The sequence below is a fragment of the Mus musculus genome, chromosome 14 (genome assembly GCF_000001635.26).
Source record: "Mus musculus strain C57BL/6J chromosome 14, GRCm38.p6 C57BL/6J".
NCBI classification, from domain to species: Eukaryota; Metazoa; Chordata; class Mammalia; order Rodentia; family Muridae; genus Mus; species Mus musculus.
The window spans coordinates 35,320,859-35,335,189 of record NC_000080.6 but is presented as its reverse complement, the minus strand read 5'-3'; the positions used below and the strand labels follow the sequence as shown (position 1 = coordinate 35,335,189).

General features: G+C 42.4%; 1 protein-coding gene across 5 annotated transcripts in view; it reads right to left on the bottom strand.

Moving 5' to 3' along the window:
• Grid1 (glutamate receptor, ionotropic, delta 1) overlaps positions 1-14,331 on the bottom strand; it is a 763,385-nt gene that overhangs the window by 248,198 nt on the left and 500,856 nt on the right. For all 5 annotated transcript variants that reach the window (XM_011244962.3, XM_006518565.3, NM_008166.2 and 2 more), the window contains 2 exons: positions 13,388-13,549; positions 11,756-11,875 (listed from right to left, as the gene is read on the bottom strand). In XM_011244962.3, coding sequence (XP_011243264.1) covers positions 11,756-11,875; positions 13,388-13,549 — 282 coding nt within the window. The remainder of the gene's footprint in view (positions 1-11,755; positions 11,876-13,387; positions 13,550-14,331) is intronic.

Sequence of the window (14,331 nt, the reverse complement as noted above, 5' to 3'; positions counted from 1 at the left end):
ATTTATGTAACTTTCCCTCAAATTGCAAAGCTTTAGAGATGAAGCATATACATGTACCACTGGCTGTCCATTGGTAGGAGTACACAGGACAGAAGCATGTGAAGAAGGAAGATGTGGAATAAATGAGCAATGAGAGGGATCTTAAAGGTGAGAAAATTATTCTGTCTTGATTGTGGTAGTGGACACACCACCTAAAACATGATAAAACTGCATAGAGTAAAAAGCTTGTGAATACACACAAACACACATAAAGCTGGGAGATTGTGGCTCTGAATCAGATCCACAGGTTGTCTTCATGTGGATACATTTGCTCTGTTATTGAACAACAGTGTCACTGAGTGGTGCTATTGGGGGAAACTCAGTCATGATGACTGCCTGTGAATCTATGATAACCTAAAGATAAACGTTCAAGCAATAATCTGAAATGGAAGAGAAATGAGAGTACAATAGTCTTAGCAATTACTAAAGCCTCTTTTAAATCATCCAAGTAGTGTGGCATGCCTGACACAGGAAAGATAAGTGAGCAGCATCAAAAAAGAAAAAAAGGAGTCAATGTAACTTACCATGTTACCAGGAAAAAGTAAGAATAAAAAGTTCATAATTTCACAAGCACCTTGATAGACTCAAATTGTCTTTAGCCAAATGTAATATTCAATCATAATTTTTAAATTATGAGAAAATTGAGAATCTAAGGAAACAATCTTTATCTAAACAATAGATGACAACGAACTCGGGTAATAGATACAATGTTATATGTTTATGTTTATACCCATAGATTAGTGTAGCTCTCAATGGCTCATCAAAAAAGATTCTTTTGTAAAAGAAGGTGCTAATCCAGAGACCCACAGCTGGTCAGTTTGCAGAAAATAACAGAATATTGGCTGCTCAGCTCTAAAGTGGACATCTGTAATATACCCACTCCACCCAAGAAAGGAAATACTCTTATTACTAGGCAGAATGCTTGTGTATTTAGAGAATCCAAATGATATACAGACAATTTTTAATGTAAATTTACAAACACAGTGTACTAGAAAGAAACTGAATGCATGAAACCAAATAAATTCCTAATCACATACTAAAACTTAGTAGAAAAGAATTTTGAATATTTGCTACATATAATGTGCTAATGAGTATCAAGATCTATGAATAAATCAAACAAAATATATCTGGATCTTTATCATAAAAACTATAATTTCCAGAGAGAAATTAAAGAACCTGTGGATAAACTAAGGGGTACACTGTAGTTATCAACTTATTATTTGCTCTCTGTATTGTCAAGATGTTAATGTGTCCTACATTGATCAAGAGTCAATACAACCTTAGTTAGGGGTTCCATCAACAGGAAGCAAACCAGGGAGGAAAGGGTTGATTTATCTGGCTTATACTTTCATGTCACTATTCATTTTTGAAGGGCACCAGCATAGGAACTGAAACAAAGCAGGAACCTGGAGGCAGGAGCTGATGCAGAAGCCATGGAGCAGGCTGCTTACTGACGTTTTCTCTGTGACTTGTTTGCTCAGCCTGCTTTCTTTTTTTTTTTAATTGGGTATTTTTTTCATTTACATTTCCAATGCTATCCCAAAAGTCCCCCACACGCTCCTCCACCCACTCCCCCACCTACCCACTCCCACTTCTTGGCCCTGGCATTCCCCTGTACTGAGGCATATAAAGTTTGCACAACCAATGGGCCTCTCTTTCCACTGATGATCAACCAGGCCATCCTCTGATACATATGCAGCTAGAGACACGAGCTCCAGGGGGGGTATTGGTTAGTTCATATTGTTGTTCCACCTATAGGATTGCAGATCCCTTCAGCTCCTTGGGTACTTTATCTAGCTCCTCCATTGTGATCCATCTAATAGCTGACTGTGAGCATCCACTTCTGTGTTTGCCAGGACCTGGCATAGTCTCAGAAGAGACAGCCATATCTGGGTCCTTTCAGCAAAATCTTGCTAGTGTTTGCAATGGTGTCAGCGTTTGGAAGCTGTAAAGAGCTCAGGACCATGAGCTCAAGGATGATACAATCCACATGGATCTGAGCCTTCTCCCATCTATCACTAATTAAGAGAACATCCCACAGGCTTTCCTACAGCTCAGATTTATGGAGTCATTTTCTGAAGTGAGGTTCCCTTTGCTCTGATGACTTTAGTTTGTTTCAAGCTGACATAAAACTATCCAGCACACACCTTAGTCATGAACCCAGATTTGTTGTGAAAAATGAACATATCTGTGATTGTTGATGAAAACAAAGACTCAAGATCAGACAAGTATATCTTGAAATAGTACTGACAGATTTCCATGTTGTCCCTGTCCTCAGAGATATACATTCTTCCTTGTGTGACCCTTTATTGGCATGTATCACCTTTTAACTTAGAACCTATGATAATAATCTTCATAGTGTGGCAGGAGGATTTTGTTTGTTTGTTTGTTTGCTTGCTTGCCTCATTATATCTGAACTGTAATAAAACTTTTGCTTCAAGCACAGTAAGAAATAGTCCAACAGTATTCATGATGATAACAATGACTCCCATGAACATACTTCACACAGGAACTCAATTATAAGAGCAGAGGGGATCTAATAGTATGTAAACTGTAAAACTAAGGCTGATAGATAACAAAAGGAGGACCAGTGGCAGATGCGGTAAATAGAACGGGACACAAAGAAAATTCCTCATGATGCTACAGACATCCTGGGTGGGGTCCTGAAAGTGACAATGCCATGTTCTGAAAGCCCACCATGGAACACCTAAGGCATACGCACATTTCTGTGTGCATTTATGTTTCTGTCTCCATTAGAAAAACAACCAGTCACAGCTCTACTCGAGAGAAAACATTGTAAAACACGCAAGTATAAAAACAAATTATCTAGGACTTTCTGTGATAGGCTTAAAAATCATAGTAAATACGAGGAATTGGTCAGTGGGAAAAATAACATAAATTCATTAATTAGAACACAGCAAAAGTGATTAATTAACCTAGTTTTCTGCTGGGTGAGGATGAAATTTAACAACCTTAGTCAGGTCTCATGGAGGATTAAAGGGAGAGACTGTCAGTGTATAATAGGGATGAAACGGCAGCTGTCCCAACATGCGTTTTTTAAATTGTTTTCAAACACTCTGTAGAGAGCCTTAACTGTCGAATTTTCCAAGAATTTCTGTGAAGTAGATAAGAAAAATAATGCAATGAACGGTAGAAACCGGGGGAAATAGGTGCAAATAGCAAAGCTAGGGCTCCCAACCCACAACCAGATCAGAGGAGTCTCCCATCTGTGTTCTGTCTGGGTATCGAGAAAAGAATGAGTTGTCTTCTGCCCTCGTAGTGAAGAAAGCATAAGCTTACTGGAAGCAGAACACAAAACACTGAGGCAGGAAAGAGCAAGTGTCTGTGCAGAGGCGGAAGACATCCTCACACAGCCCAGATCATCACGGTGGAGACGCTCACAACAGAACAACACTGGGGAGCACTTCACACCCATCAAAAGGGACTGCTTCCATAGGCTGCTGTCTTTGGAACTGGCAGAGCTAACCCCAAACTCTAAGCAAAATAAAGACAATGTCCTGCAAATGGCCAAATGGAAAAGTGTGAAAGGCTAGAAACTTTTATTTGAACCCTGTATGGTTGAACAGGGCAAGCCTGGAAGCTGCTTTAACTCCAGGCCTCCTCTAAAGCAAGGGGAGGCCTGCCTTATGTTCACAGCACTAGAGAGGCCCATTTGGTTGTCTGCAGACAGGCACATCCAAGAATGTGAATAAATGAAGTAAATTTAATCCGGAAGAAGAGAATAAGACTACCAAAAAATTAAAGTATCAACTAATGAGGATCTACACAAACTCAGAAGAGCTCAGGGTGAGATGGTTATTCAGGTACATACTGTATACAGGATGATGGCAGCAATGTAGTGACAATGGACTGACAAAGCTGAGCCACACCACCATGCTCCATTCCAAACATATCCCCATAGGTGGAACAACACCCTATAGGTGAAACAACATTACGAACTAACCAGTACTCCAGAGCTCTTGACTCTAGTTGCACATGTATCAAAAGATGGCCTAGTTGGCCATCACTGGAAAGAGAGGCCCATTGGTCATGCAAACTTTATATGCTCCAGTACAGGGGAACGCCAGGGCCAAAAAGGGGGAGTGGATGGGTAGAGGAGTGGGGGGTGGGTATGGGGGACTTTTGGGATAGCATTGGGAAATGTAAATGAGGAAAATACCTAATTAAAAAAAAGAAAAAGAAAATCAAACTATAAAAATAAGTAGAAGTGTTGTGTAAATGAAATTATCTCTGTAAATTGGATAAAATTATCAACTTAGAATAACTACTTGAATGAAGAAATCTAAGTATTCAACCACATAAAACTTTAAGTATCTGTTATTTACAGGTATGCTTTAGTCCCAAAGCAAGTAATTTATTGAGACAAATATCTGTCATATATAACTGCTGATTCTCTTTTTTTTTAAAATGAGTTCGGGTGTTTTTTTTAAGAGTTAACAGGAAAGTTTCCCTCATATTAATAAGTAAAAGATTTTAGAGATAACTTTTAAAATGTGAATACACATGATCAAATATTATATTTTAACTATATCTCATAAAATATAAGCTTAGTAGTGTTATCTTTACACTGCTACTAAATTAACAAACATTTAATGTACCACTGAATTTTTCAAGCATAGGACTATAAAACAGATTTCTATAGGAATGAATGTGAAAATTATTAAGTTTTTTCTTAATTTCCCTGAAAGTATGTATGAAGTACATTGAAATAATCATTATTCTTGGTTTAATAAATTCACTTTTTAAAACATATGTAAAAAGAAACAAATATACATGTAATTTAAAATCACATGTATATTATATGTTTATTATAATGCCATTGTACAATAGTTTGGTAATATAATATCCTATGGAAAATTAAATGAATATATGATAGTTTACCATAAGTTTAGTGATAAATTTTCATTTGTAAAAATCAAAGTTGTAAAGAACAATTTAAGAAATGAGAATATTCCCAAAATACCACTAAGTGGGAAAGGCAGGCCCTAAAATGAATATATAATAAATCACAACTTGGTTAAATATACCTATCACTCTCTGGAACCCTATATAGAGGGAGAGGAGAAAGCCTGTGGGGCAGTGGGCTGGAAAAGACAGCCTGGTTCCAGGCTGAGCTAAGGCTAGAAACCCTGGTGACTCTGCAGGGACTGTGGGAGTTTTGCCTGTTCCTGGACATCAAGTCTCCTCTCACATGGCTACATCCCCCACACACACCCAGAGGTTTGTGGCCATCCGTCACATAGGAGCAGCACCCCAGCCCTTCCACACGTGGATAAGGTATCCCCAAGCTCTTAGACCAAGCCAATGGGAAGTACCTACTGTCAGACCCTGACCCACCCCAAAACTGTATATAAGACTCCTATCCAGAAGGAATAAAGGTGTGTGAGAACTACTCTATCGTCTGAGAGCTTCTGTCATAAGAGCTGTAACACAGCTGCTTGGGGAAGAGATCTGCTCTCCAAAAAATGCCTCCAGCAGCTCCTTGCACTCCTCACTGGCTGGTCAGCTCCCACCAGCTCAGTGGAGCCTAACTCAGTGCAGAGCCTCGGAGCAACTGAAGTGACAGTGGTGGAGACAGAAGTGGAGGCAGTGGAGGCGACTCCCTCTCCCTGCTCCCACTCTCTCCCGTTCGCCTGGACCCTCACACCTGGCAGGGCCAGAGAACTCTATGAAAAGCCTCCAGTGCACAGGCCCACAAAAAACCACAAACAAATTAGGCCAAAATTGCAAATGGTCTTTATATCCTAGTTTCATGACTCTAGTAGACTCTCAAATCCTTCATTTCACTTATCTACATGTGCAAAGCCTTCTGCCTTAAATGATCATCCACTGATGAAATGTGACTTAAAATGAAAGACTTAATTGTATCTGCTCCTTGTGTCTTTATTGGGATGAAGCTGTGGTGTCTGTTTTTGGTTTGCTACTCTGTCAAAAGCAGTTCTGGCACACACAAGGGCTCAGAAGAGTTGACATTTTATTTGGGATATACAATGCAAGAATGTTAATCTGCTAGACTATGCCTCCACTTCCTCCTCTCCCTCTTCTTCCTTCTCCTCTTCCTCCTCCTCCTCCTTCTTTGAACAGTAGCTCCTAGGACAGCAGCTACTAAAGACTACACATTGCTTAGGCTAGACCCTGAGCCCCAACTCAGCACAGAGCTATCTCACCTGTACTGTACTCACTTCCAGGCTCCTGCCACCAGCCCCTGGAGAGCCACTAGGTCAAGGCTGGTTTGCTTTGTCACCAAAGTTAGTCTGGACCTTAGGTGCCATTTCAAACTGGCCTTATAACTAAAAACAACTTCTGAACTCTGAGAATAAAGGATAAATTATAATGCCATGCCACAGATAGGGAGAGAATGTTAACGATGTCTTTTGGAGTCCAGGGAGAACTGGAAAGCTATGGTGTGGCAATCGCTGCACGATCAGCAATTATCACTCTGTAAATTATCAGCAGCCACAAGGTCCTCCCAGGGACATCATCCCAAGGCGGGGCTGTTTGGCTCCTGTTTGCCCCAGCATTTATAAAGAACTGGAGTTGACAAGGAAGAGTAAAGCAGCAGCATGAAACAGTAAAGGATCAAGCCCTTGCATCTCCAGGTAGTCTGTAGAATGGAGGGGGGCGGGGTGGCGCTGAGTCAAAGATAAGTGGTAGAACCTGAAGTCAGGGGCCCAGGCCAGAAGAAAGAGATGGATGGGGATGGTGTAATGTTCTGGCTTAGGCGAGACTGCAACGGAAGGACTAGGGGGAGGGGCAGAATCTCAAAACTGTTCTGCCTCCTGTTCCAGAAGGATCTCCCCCCACCCCTTGCTCCTCCTTCTTTTGTCTCTGTCTGTCTCTCCATGTCTCTCTGAGTCTGTGTGTGTGTCTCTCTCTGTCTTTTTCTCTTCATCTCTCTCTCCCCTCTTCTCCCTCTGTCTTCCAAGTACCAGCACAGCCACAGATATTAAAGTTTTCTAGTCTATGATCCTTACTTAAAAAAAAAAAAAAAAGACAAGAAGGAAAGAGAGAAAGAGAAAGAGAAAGAGAAAGAGAAAGAGAAAGAGAAAGAGAAAGAGAAAGAGAAAGAGAAAGAGAAAGAGAAAGAGGGAGAAAGGAAGGAAAGGTGTACATCCAACTGCAGAATGTGAAGGACAGAGAGAAGTTAGCGTAAAAAGAGGCACAGATCTTCCTGCCCAAACCCTTGTGGACTCTAACCACAATCTGTATCCTCTAGAGGGGCTGCATATCTTCAGGTCCCAGGAAAAGCCTGGGTAACCAGACTTCTCATTAGAGAAAAGCTCAAATGCCACTGAGCTAAACACTTCTTCCACTTCTCTTGGTCCTTATTCAATTTTCTTTCCAAGTTCTCCTATGCTCCCCCAGGGTCTCCTTATGGATTAGTGCATAAGTCTTAAAGCAAACCCTACAGGCTATGTGGAAGCTCCTCCCACTTCCCCACCCTTCTTCCCAGGATATTCACTGCCTCCACTGAGCCAATTAATCAAGTTGCTGCCACCCAGGGAAATGAAGTTCAAAACATCTATAGGCAGTGGGCACATTTCCCAGCATCCTGCCACACAGGGGACCCTGTTTTAACAGCAGAAACCAAGGCCCCACACCAGTGTCATTAGGATGCAGAAGGGCAGGAAATCTTAGTGATCAGGTAATGGAAAATGGCCCTCCTGGGCTTTAACTGGTGTCACAATCCAGGAAAATCATACTTGGGTTGCAGGGCACAATCTAATATCCATGTTTGCCATCTCTCATTGATCACACAGACACCAATACCACTCCCAATATAAAGACTCATATGAAAGTGAAGTTCTCAAAACTCAGTTCAGACTCAGGTCTTTTAAACAGTGGGCATCTGATCCAAGGCAGGCAAGGAAGCTGGGCCCAGCCCTGGCACACTGAACTTAGTAATCCCAGCCACACTGGTTTAGGGCTGCAATGGACTGCTGCATCTCTCTGGCATCTAGTTTTGGCACTCTGTGTGACAAATTTCTATAGCCCATAAAACTATGAGGCAGGAAGCTATGTTCTGTTTGTTCTTCACCCAAAGAATTGTAACTTCAGGTGTGTCAAGGTGATAGATCAAACAAACAGGAATGTTCTCAATGCTAAGAGCCAGGCAGAATAATTCCTCTGCCTGTCTCCTCTGTTTCATAGAAGAAGTTTTCTGAGGATGAAAATTTATCTTAAGAAAGGTCATATAAGGTAAAGGATTATTGAAAATCAGCAAAGGCAGGACTAGGAAGACCCAATGGCCTTGGCATCAGTAAGACAATATACATAATGTTCCCTTGTATATAGTAGATGTTCAATGGTTCCTGTTCCCTGTTCTATGCCAAGCAGTTTCCATATATTCCCGTCTTGGGAAATTTTACAGTAGCTAGCCTCCAACATAGCTGGTCCTGCTCTTGTTATAACCTCAGAATATTTGTGCTGACTAGCTAATAAGACAGTCTGTCCTTGGAATATTTTCTGTTTGAGCAAAGAGAATCAAAGCAAGTAGAAATCTGTGGACTTTTAACAGTTCCAAGACCTGAAAAAGCATGCCACCAATAGAATGGAGAACGGAGGCCCTCCAAACAAATCAACCAACTCCACTGCCATGGGAAGAGACTTCCCTGCAAACACTGCCCCTAGTGGCAGATGCAGGTCAAACAGCTCCAAGTAACAGATTAACATTTGTCTGTGAACCATCTCATAGACTTTTGATTTTGCCATCCAGTTCTCCCTCCACAAGAATGCTTTTCCTGATTGAGATAATTTAGTCAGTATTTGCTCAGCACTTTACAGGGAAAGGTGATCACCCACTCCTTCCTATACAGGGGCTGAGTAACCACAGCCTCCTAATGGCACTTAATCTAAAGTATGGGGGTGACTCACCCTCCCAGAGATGTCTTTCCAAGGGTATTTAGTTTAAGAAAAATATCTATATGTTCCCTAATTGAGATGATTCCTTTTGGTTTCCAGCTTCAGAAAACTATTTGGTTTCTGTTAGCTTTCATTTGCTGTAGCTGCTTTTCAATTTAAGTATATGTGGTATGCATCATCTTAGCACGGAAGCCCAAACCTCACCCAACAACTGCATCCAGACATCTTTCCACTTGGTTCTCCTGGTGGCCAGGTATGATAAGCAGTCACAGAAAAACACCATCTATGGGGTTCCAGAGAGGACTAGTCTTTGCACTGTCACTGTGTTGCTCTGAGCACCCACCCTAAAACTATCCTCAAATCTTACACCCAGTCTCAGTTTTACACCCAGTCTCAGTTACATTGACCCTTACATGAATATTATTTATCATACTCCTTAAGGTACTCTGACTTCCTACTACTTTCTAGCAGGGCACTGAAGCCCTACTCTACCTTCAAAAAGTGTCCTATACCCCAGCACCCATTCCTCCTCCTCTTGCTTCATCCTGAAGCCCATCCCATCTCTCTTGTATGTGTCCAGGCCATACTTGCAAACATTTGCTCTAATAAATCCTATTCCTTGCCTCCGGCATAGCTTCTCAGTCCCAATGATAAGCTGCAAGGCAGACAGATAACAACTGAAATATGCATCTAGTAAGGACAAATTTTTAAATGACAAAAGAATACATTTTAAAATAAAGCCCACTTGAAAATCAGTTTCCCTTCCAACTCAATTACATCTAGACCTCCTGCTCTGAAGCTCCTTATCACTGTGAGATTCCAGCTCCGACAGGCTTCAGGATTTTTTGAAGAGTGTTACCGTAGCAACATGGAAGGCCCAGACACCTGGAATGGAGAGTGAATGACACAGTACTTCCCCTCATTCCAGGACCTGAAGGGCCCAGCAGAGCACAGGCATGGGCTCTACAGGGCTCAAGTGTAAGCCATCTAGGAGGAAGCAGAAGACCATTGCCAACATTTTACACCCTATGGGAACCTCGGAGTTGGAGATGAGTTAAAAGAATAGTCTGAGAGATACTGAAGGAGACATCAGACAAGGCTTTACAGAACTCAAAGATGAGGACACAAAGCTATGCATGGTGCTGATGTGAATTGTGATTTCAGTAGACAGCCATACTCTGCAATCATAGCAGAGTGTCCGAATGACCTCCCCTTTCCTTCTGTCCTCTTAAGAGATGAAAATCTCAACAACAACAATATATTTTTCTTATAGACTTGGCCCAGACCAGTAGCAACTATTTATCTCAAGCCCTCAACCAAAGGTCAGAGTTTTGGGCAGTCTATTACAGGTATCATAAGCCAGCCTCAACCCCCTTGACATTGCCAATCACACTTTAATTTTATTAAATGTCACAGGATAGTCACTAAACCCCCTGAATGGCACCACAAATGGACCATTAAGTTCTAAGATATCATCAAGCTATATATATCGGCCATCGCCAGACTTGATATCACCAACTCATAACTCCATCTTCCAACACAGCATGGCTGACAGACCCTATTCTCCTCATTATACTGGGACTCCAGGACATACTGGCCTTTCCCCAGAGAGTCAGTTCTCTCATATGTGCTGTCACTACCCCTGTCCTGCTCTCAGGTCTCTTCCCTCCACCCCTCCACACACTCATCCCCACTCCCTAATCCTCTAGAAGTAAAACCAAATCTACTCACCCATTATCACATAAATTTTGCCTATCCCTGCATTGCCCTCAACTTGGCTCCAGGATGCTCTGGTGAGAATGTATTAAGCCTCATTATTACAAGGATACCCTTTATCTCTGAAGCCTTATCAGATCCGCTCCCCAGTATATGGCAAAGGTTACATGTGGTTACATGAACCTGTGCCTGCGGGTAGACCAATCAATGACTGCTTTCATCCTTTTCCAGAGCACTGAGTCCCTGCACATGAGCACTACGATCTCTGGCCCCAACAAGCACAAGACTGTCTTGCACAAAACATTTCTGGAATGGCTCACAAGGCAGCTGGGTAGACCAGGAATGAGGTAGCAGCCTCTGCCCTTCCTTTATTCCCATTATAAACTCCACAAAGGCTCATAGAGCCTATATCTAAAGCTTCTCTTTGGAGTCACTATCCTAGGCCCTCAATTATTATAATGATACCTCAGTCACCCACCAGAAGAAGGACACAGTTCCACTGAAAATACCCTTAGGCCTGGCACCTGTAATTGCATCAGATGAAAAGCCAAGCCATACCTAGCCTATCCTCCCATCTCTCATGTCCCTTTCCCTGGATTCCAGTGCCCTGCCCCTACACACACACACACACACACACACACACACACACACACACACACACACACACACACTTCCCATCATCCCTGCAGTTCACTTTTTCTGTCCATGGCTCTGTCCCCCAACTCTGAATCTGGCAGATGCCCTGGCTACAACTTCTATCACCAGCCTCAACCACAGTTGCGTTGTCTCAGAAGCTGGACTGAGTTCTCAACTCTGGGAAAACTTTGTATCCTCATTAGCCTCCAGGCAGCCCAGCTACTCATCCAAGCAAGGGAGAGAAAATGATTCTCAGGGACCCATGATGGACTCAGGTTTGTGCTATTAGCACTTCCTGCTTGAAAGTTCTCTATGAGTCCTTCTCAGCATCCCCAGAAACACCAGCAGCATCCAGAAGAAAAGCAGGGAGTGGGCTTCCTCTGCGAGTTAGCCCTTGCTGGGAAACCAAGGCACTGCTTCTGTTGCCATCTTTAGTGGTACTGAAGCCAGAAGGCTTGGAGATGAGGAGCAGAGAGCTTACCTTGCGCATGTCTTTGCCAAAAGTCTCACTATAGGTTGTGCCAAGGATTTCAAACTGGACATAAGGATTTGAGCTATCTTCCCGAAACTCCATAACCCCTGTGAGGCCAGTGATATGTCCCTGCAGGAGAGGAAGAAAAGACATGTTGAGGTGGGAAAAGTTTTCTGTGGTAGAGAATGGAATCCTAAAAAGGGAACAGATGTGAGTACCTATAGCAATGACAGAGTCATTAGTAGTCCCAGGACATCAGAGCAAGATAAATGCTTCACAGATATCTTAATCTTACAGAAGAATCCACAAGAATTTTACCTGCTATCATTGCAGTCGATGTGTTTACAGCGATTGCTATGTGCTAGTACTATGCTGGCCATGAAATTAAAACATGATTGCATTGGTCTCTCCACTCTTGAAGTTTTATGTTTGTCTTTGCGACCTGCTCCGGAGGCTTCACTTATTCTGACACAAGGAGGAAGTCAAAAGTCAACAAGATTTGTGCCCAACACATGCCTTAAGGTTAGGCAGCAAATAAGAGCACTGAGTTGGGCTTGGCTTTGCTATATCTGCCATCTTGAGCAGACCGCTGACCATCTCCCATCTTCACTCTGGAGTCAATACGACCCATAACATAAGTCTCATCAGACGAAGGAAAAATATTTTCAGAGCATAATACCTCATACAGAATGGCTGCGGTAAACACGCCAGTCCCATGTCTCTCTCCAGTTCAGTAAGGTCCACAGGAGCAGTAGGCAGTGTGGGACTGAGCCAGTAGTCAGCATGATCCTCTCCCTTCTCTCTTTCAGCTTGGGGTGTGATTCTTATCAAAACTTCTGTGACCTCAAGGAGTAGAGGGTGCACCATAAACTGCATGGTTCCAGAGAGGCCTTGCTCTGCTCTGAGCAGCAGTGAATTTACACCAACACTGGAACATGTTTGTTACAACCGAAACCATGTAAAATATATTGTGGCTAAGGTTCCTGGCATTGTAGATTTCCTGAAATGCTCTTTTGAAGTTTCTAAAAGCCCATTCACTCTAACAAGTCTTCTGTGGGTTACCCAATTCACTTTAATTACATCCTCTGAAACACCACTCTTTAATCACATGTCACATGTACATAATGCATGAACATGCATGGGTACACATGGGTGCACATTCACACATATATGTACATGGTGGGATCTTGAATAAGCAACACATGCCATACAACCTAATATAAGGTTTTTTGTTTTTGTTTTTGAAAATTTATAGTTTGCATAAAGGAGCATTGGAAAGACAGAAGACGGGCAGCTATGACTTTACTTGTGACTTTGGGCCTAACCTTCTGAAACCAGATCTCTTGTGGAGACATTTGAAGTACATGACCCTGGACATCAATTCACTCCACTTTTAAATATTTAAATATAGATTCTAGAGAGTGACAAAGAGAAAATCCTACAGAAGACTTAGGTAGTCGCTCACAAATACACACACATCACATCACATACACCACACACACACACACACACACACACACACACACACTTCGAAAACACACACTTCGAAATAGCTTTGTACCAACTAAGTGGGAGTGCAATAATGAGGGCCTTGTCTCCAGCCTTGAACAACTGTAGAGAGCAATGCTTCCTTTCACATACCTTTTTAATCGTGTCTAGCATGGATCTCCCTCCATTCCATGGCTTGGTAGACTTCCGGATGCAGTTAAGGCTTGCCATACTATGCCACTTCCGGTCTTCCAGCTTCCTGTGGAAGGCGTTGGCCAGCATCAGAACACTGTCATACAGGTAGAGATTGGAGATCTACAAAGACAGAAAAGCGCAAATCTTTCTCTACTTCTGTATTACTGAAGAATGAGGTGGAGAGCAGCGAAAGTCTGGGTGATGCCAACAGCAACAGTATCTTCCTGGTCCTGTGAGCTTGGTGGGCAAGGAGCCTCTGGCTCCCTGGTATTTTCTTTCTTTATGTTTGTTTTCAGCAGCTCATCCAAGTGGGCTAGGATTTAGGCTAGGAGAACACAGAACCTGCCTCAGGAATAGGAGTAGGTGACATATCCCCATAGCAACAAGGAGAAGAAGTGGGATCAGCACCATGATCAAGGCTTGCAAGGAGGTTTATCACCTGTTCAGGTAATGGAGCAGGAAGGTAAAATGAGTAGGGTAAAGTGAGGCCCAATATGTGTAAAATCATGAAGGTATAAAGGATAAAGGTCTCTGTCAGGGCCTTAAATACAACCAAAGTTTTCTGTAAAGGACCACATGGCAAAAACTTTAGGCACTGAGGGTCTTATAGTCTCTTTTAATAACTATTTAATACCACAGTTAAAACCTAAAAGTAGCAAGAGGTATTTCATAAACAAATGGGTGTAGCCATTTATCAAAATAGATGGTGTGCTAGCTTCAGCTCAAGGGCCATGGTTAGCTGACTTCTTTGTTCAATATAATGGTGGCAACAATATGATTGGAAAGGATCAAAAAGGGATCATGATGCAGCCATGCAGGGCCTTAATGGACATGCTAAAGGGGGGCATCAGGGAGGACTTAGAGAGATATATGCCACTGATGGAGCTATGTACAGGAAAGCT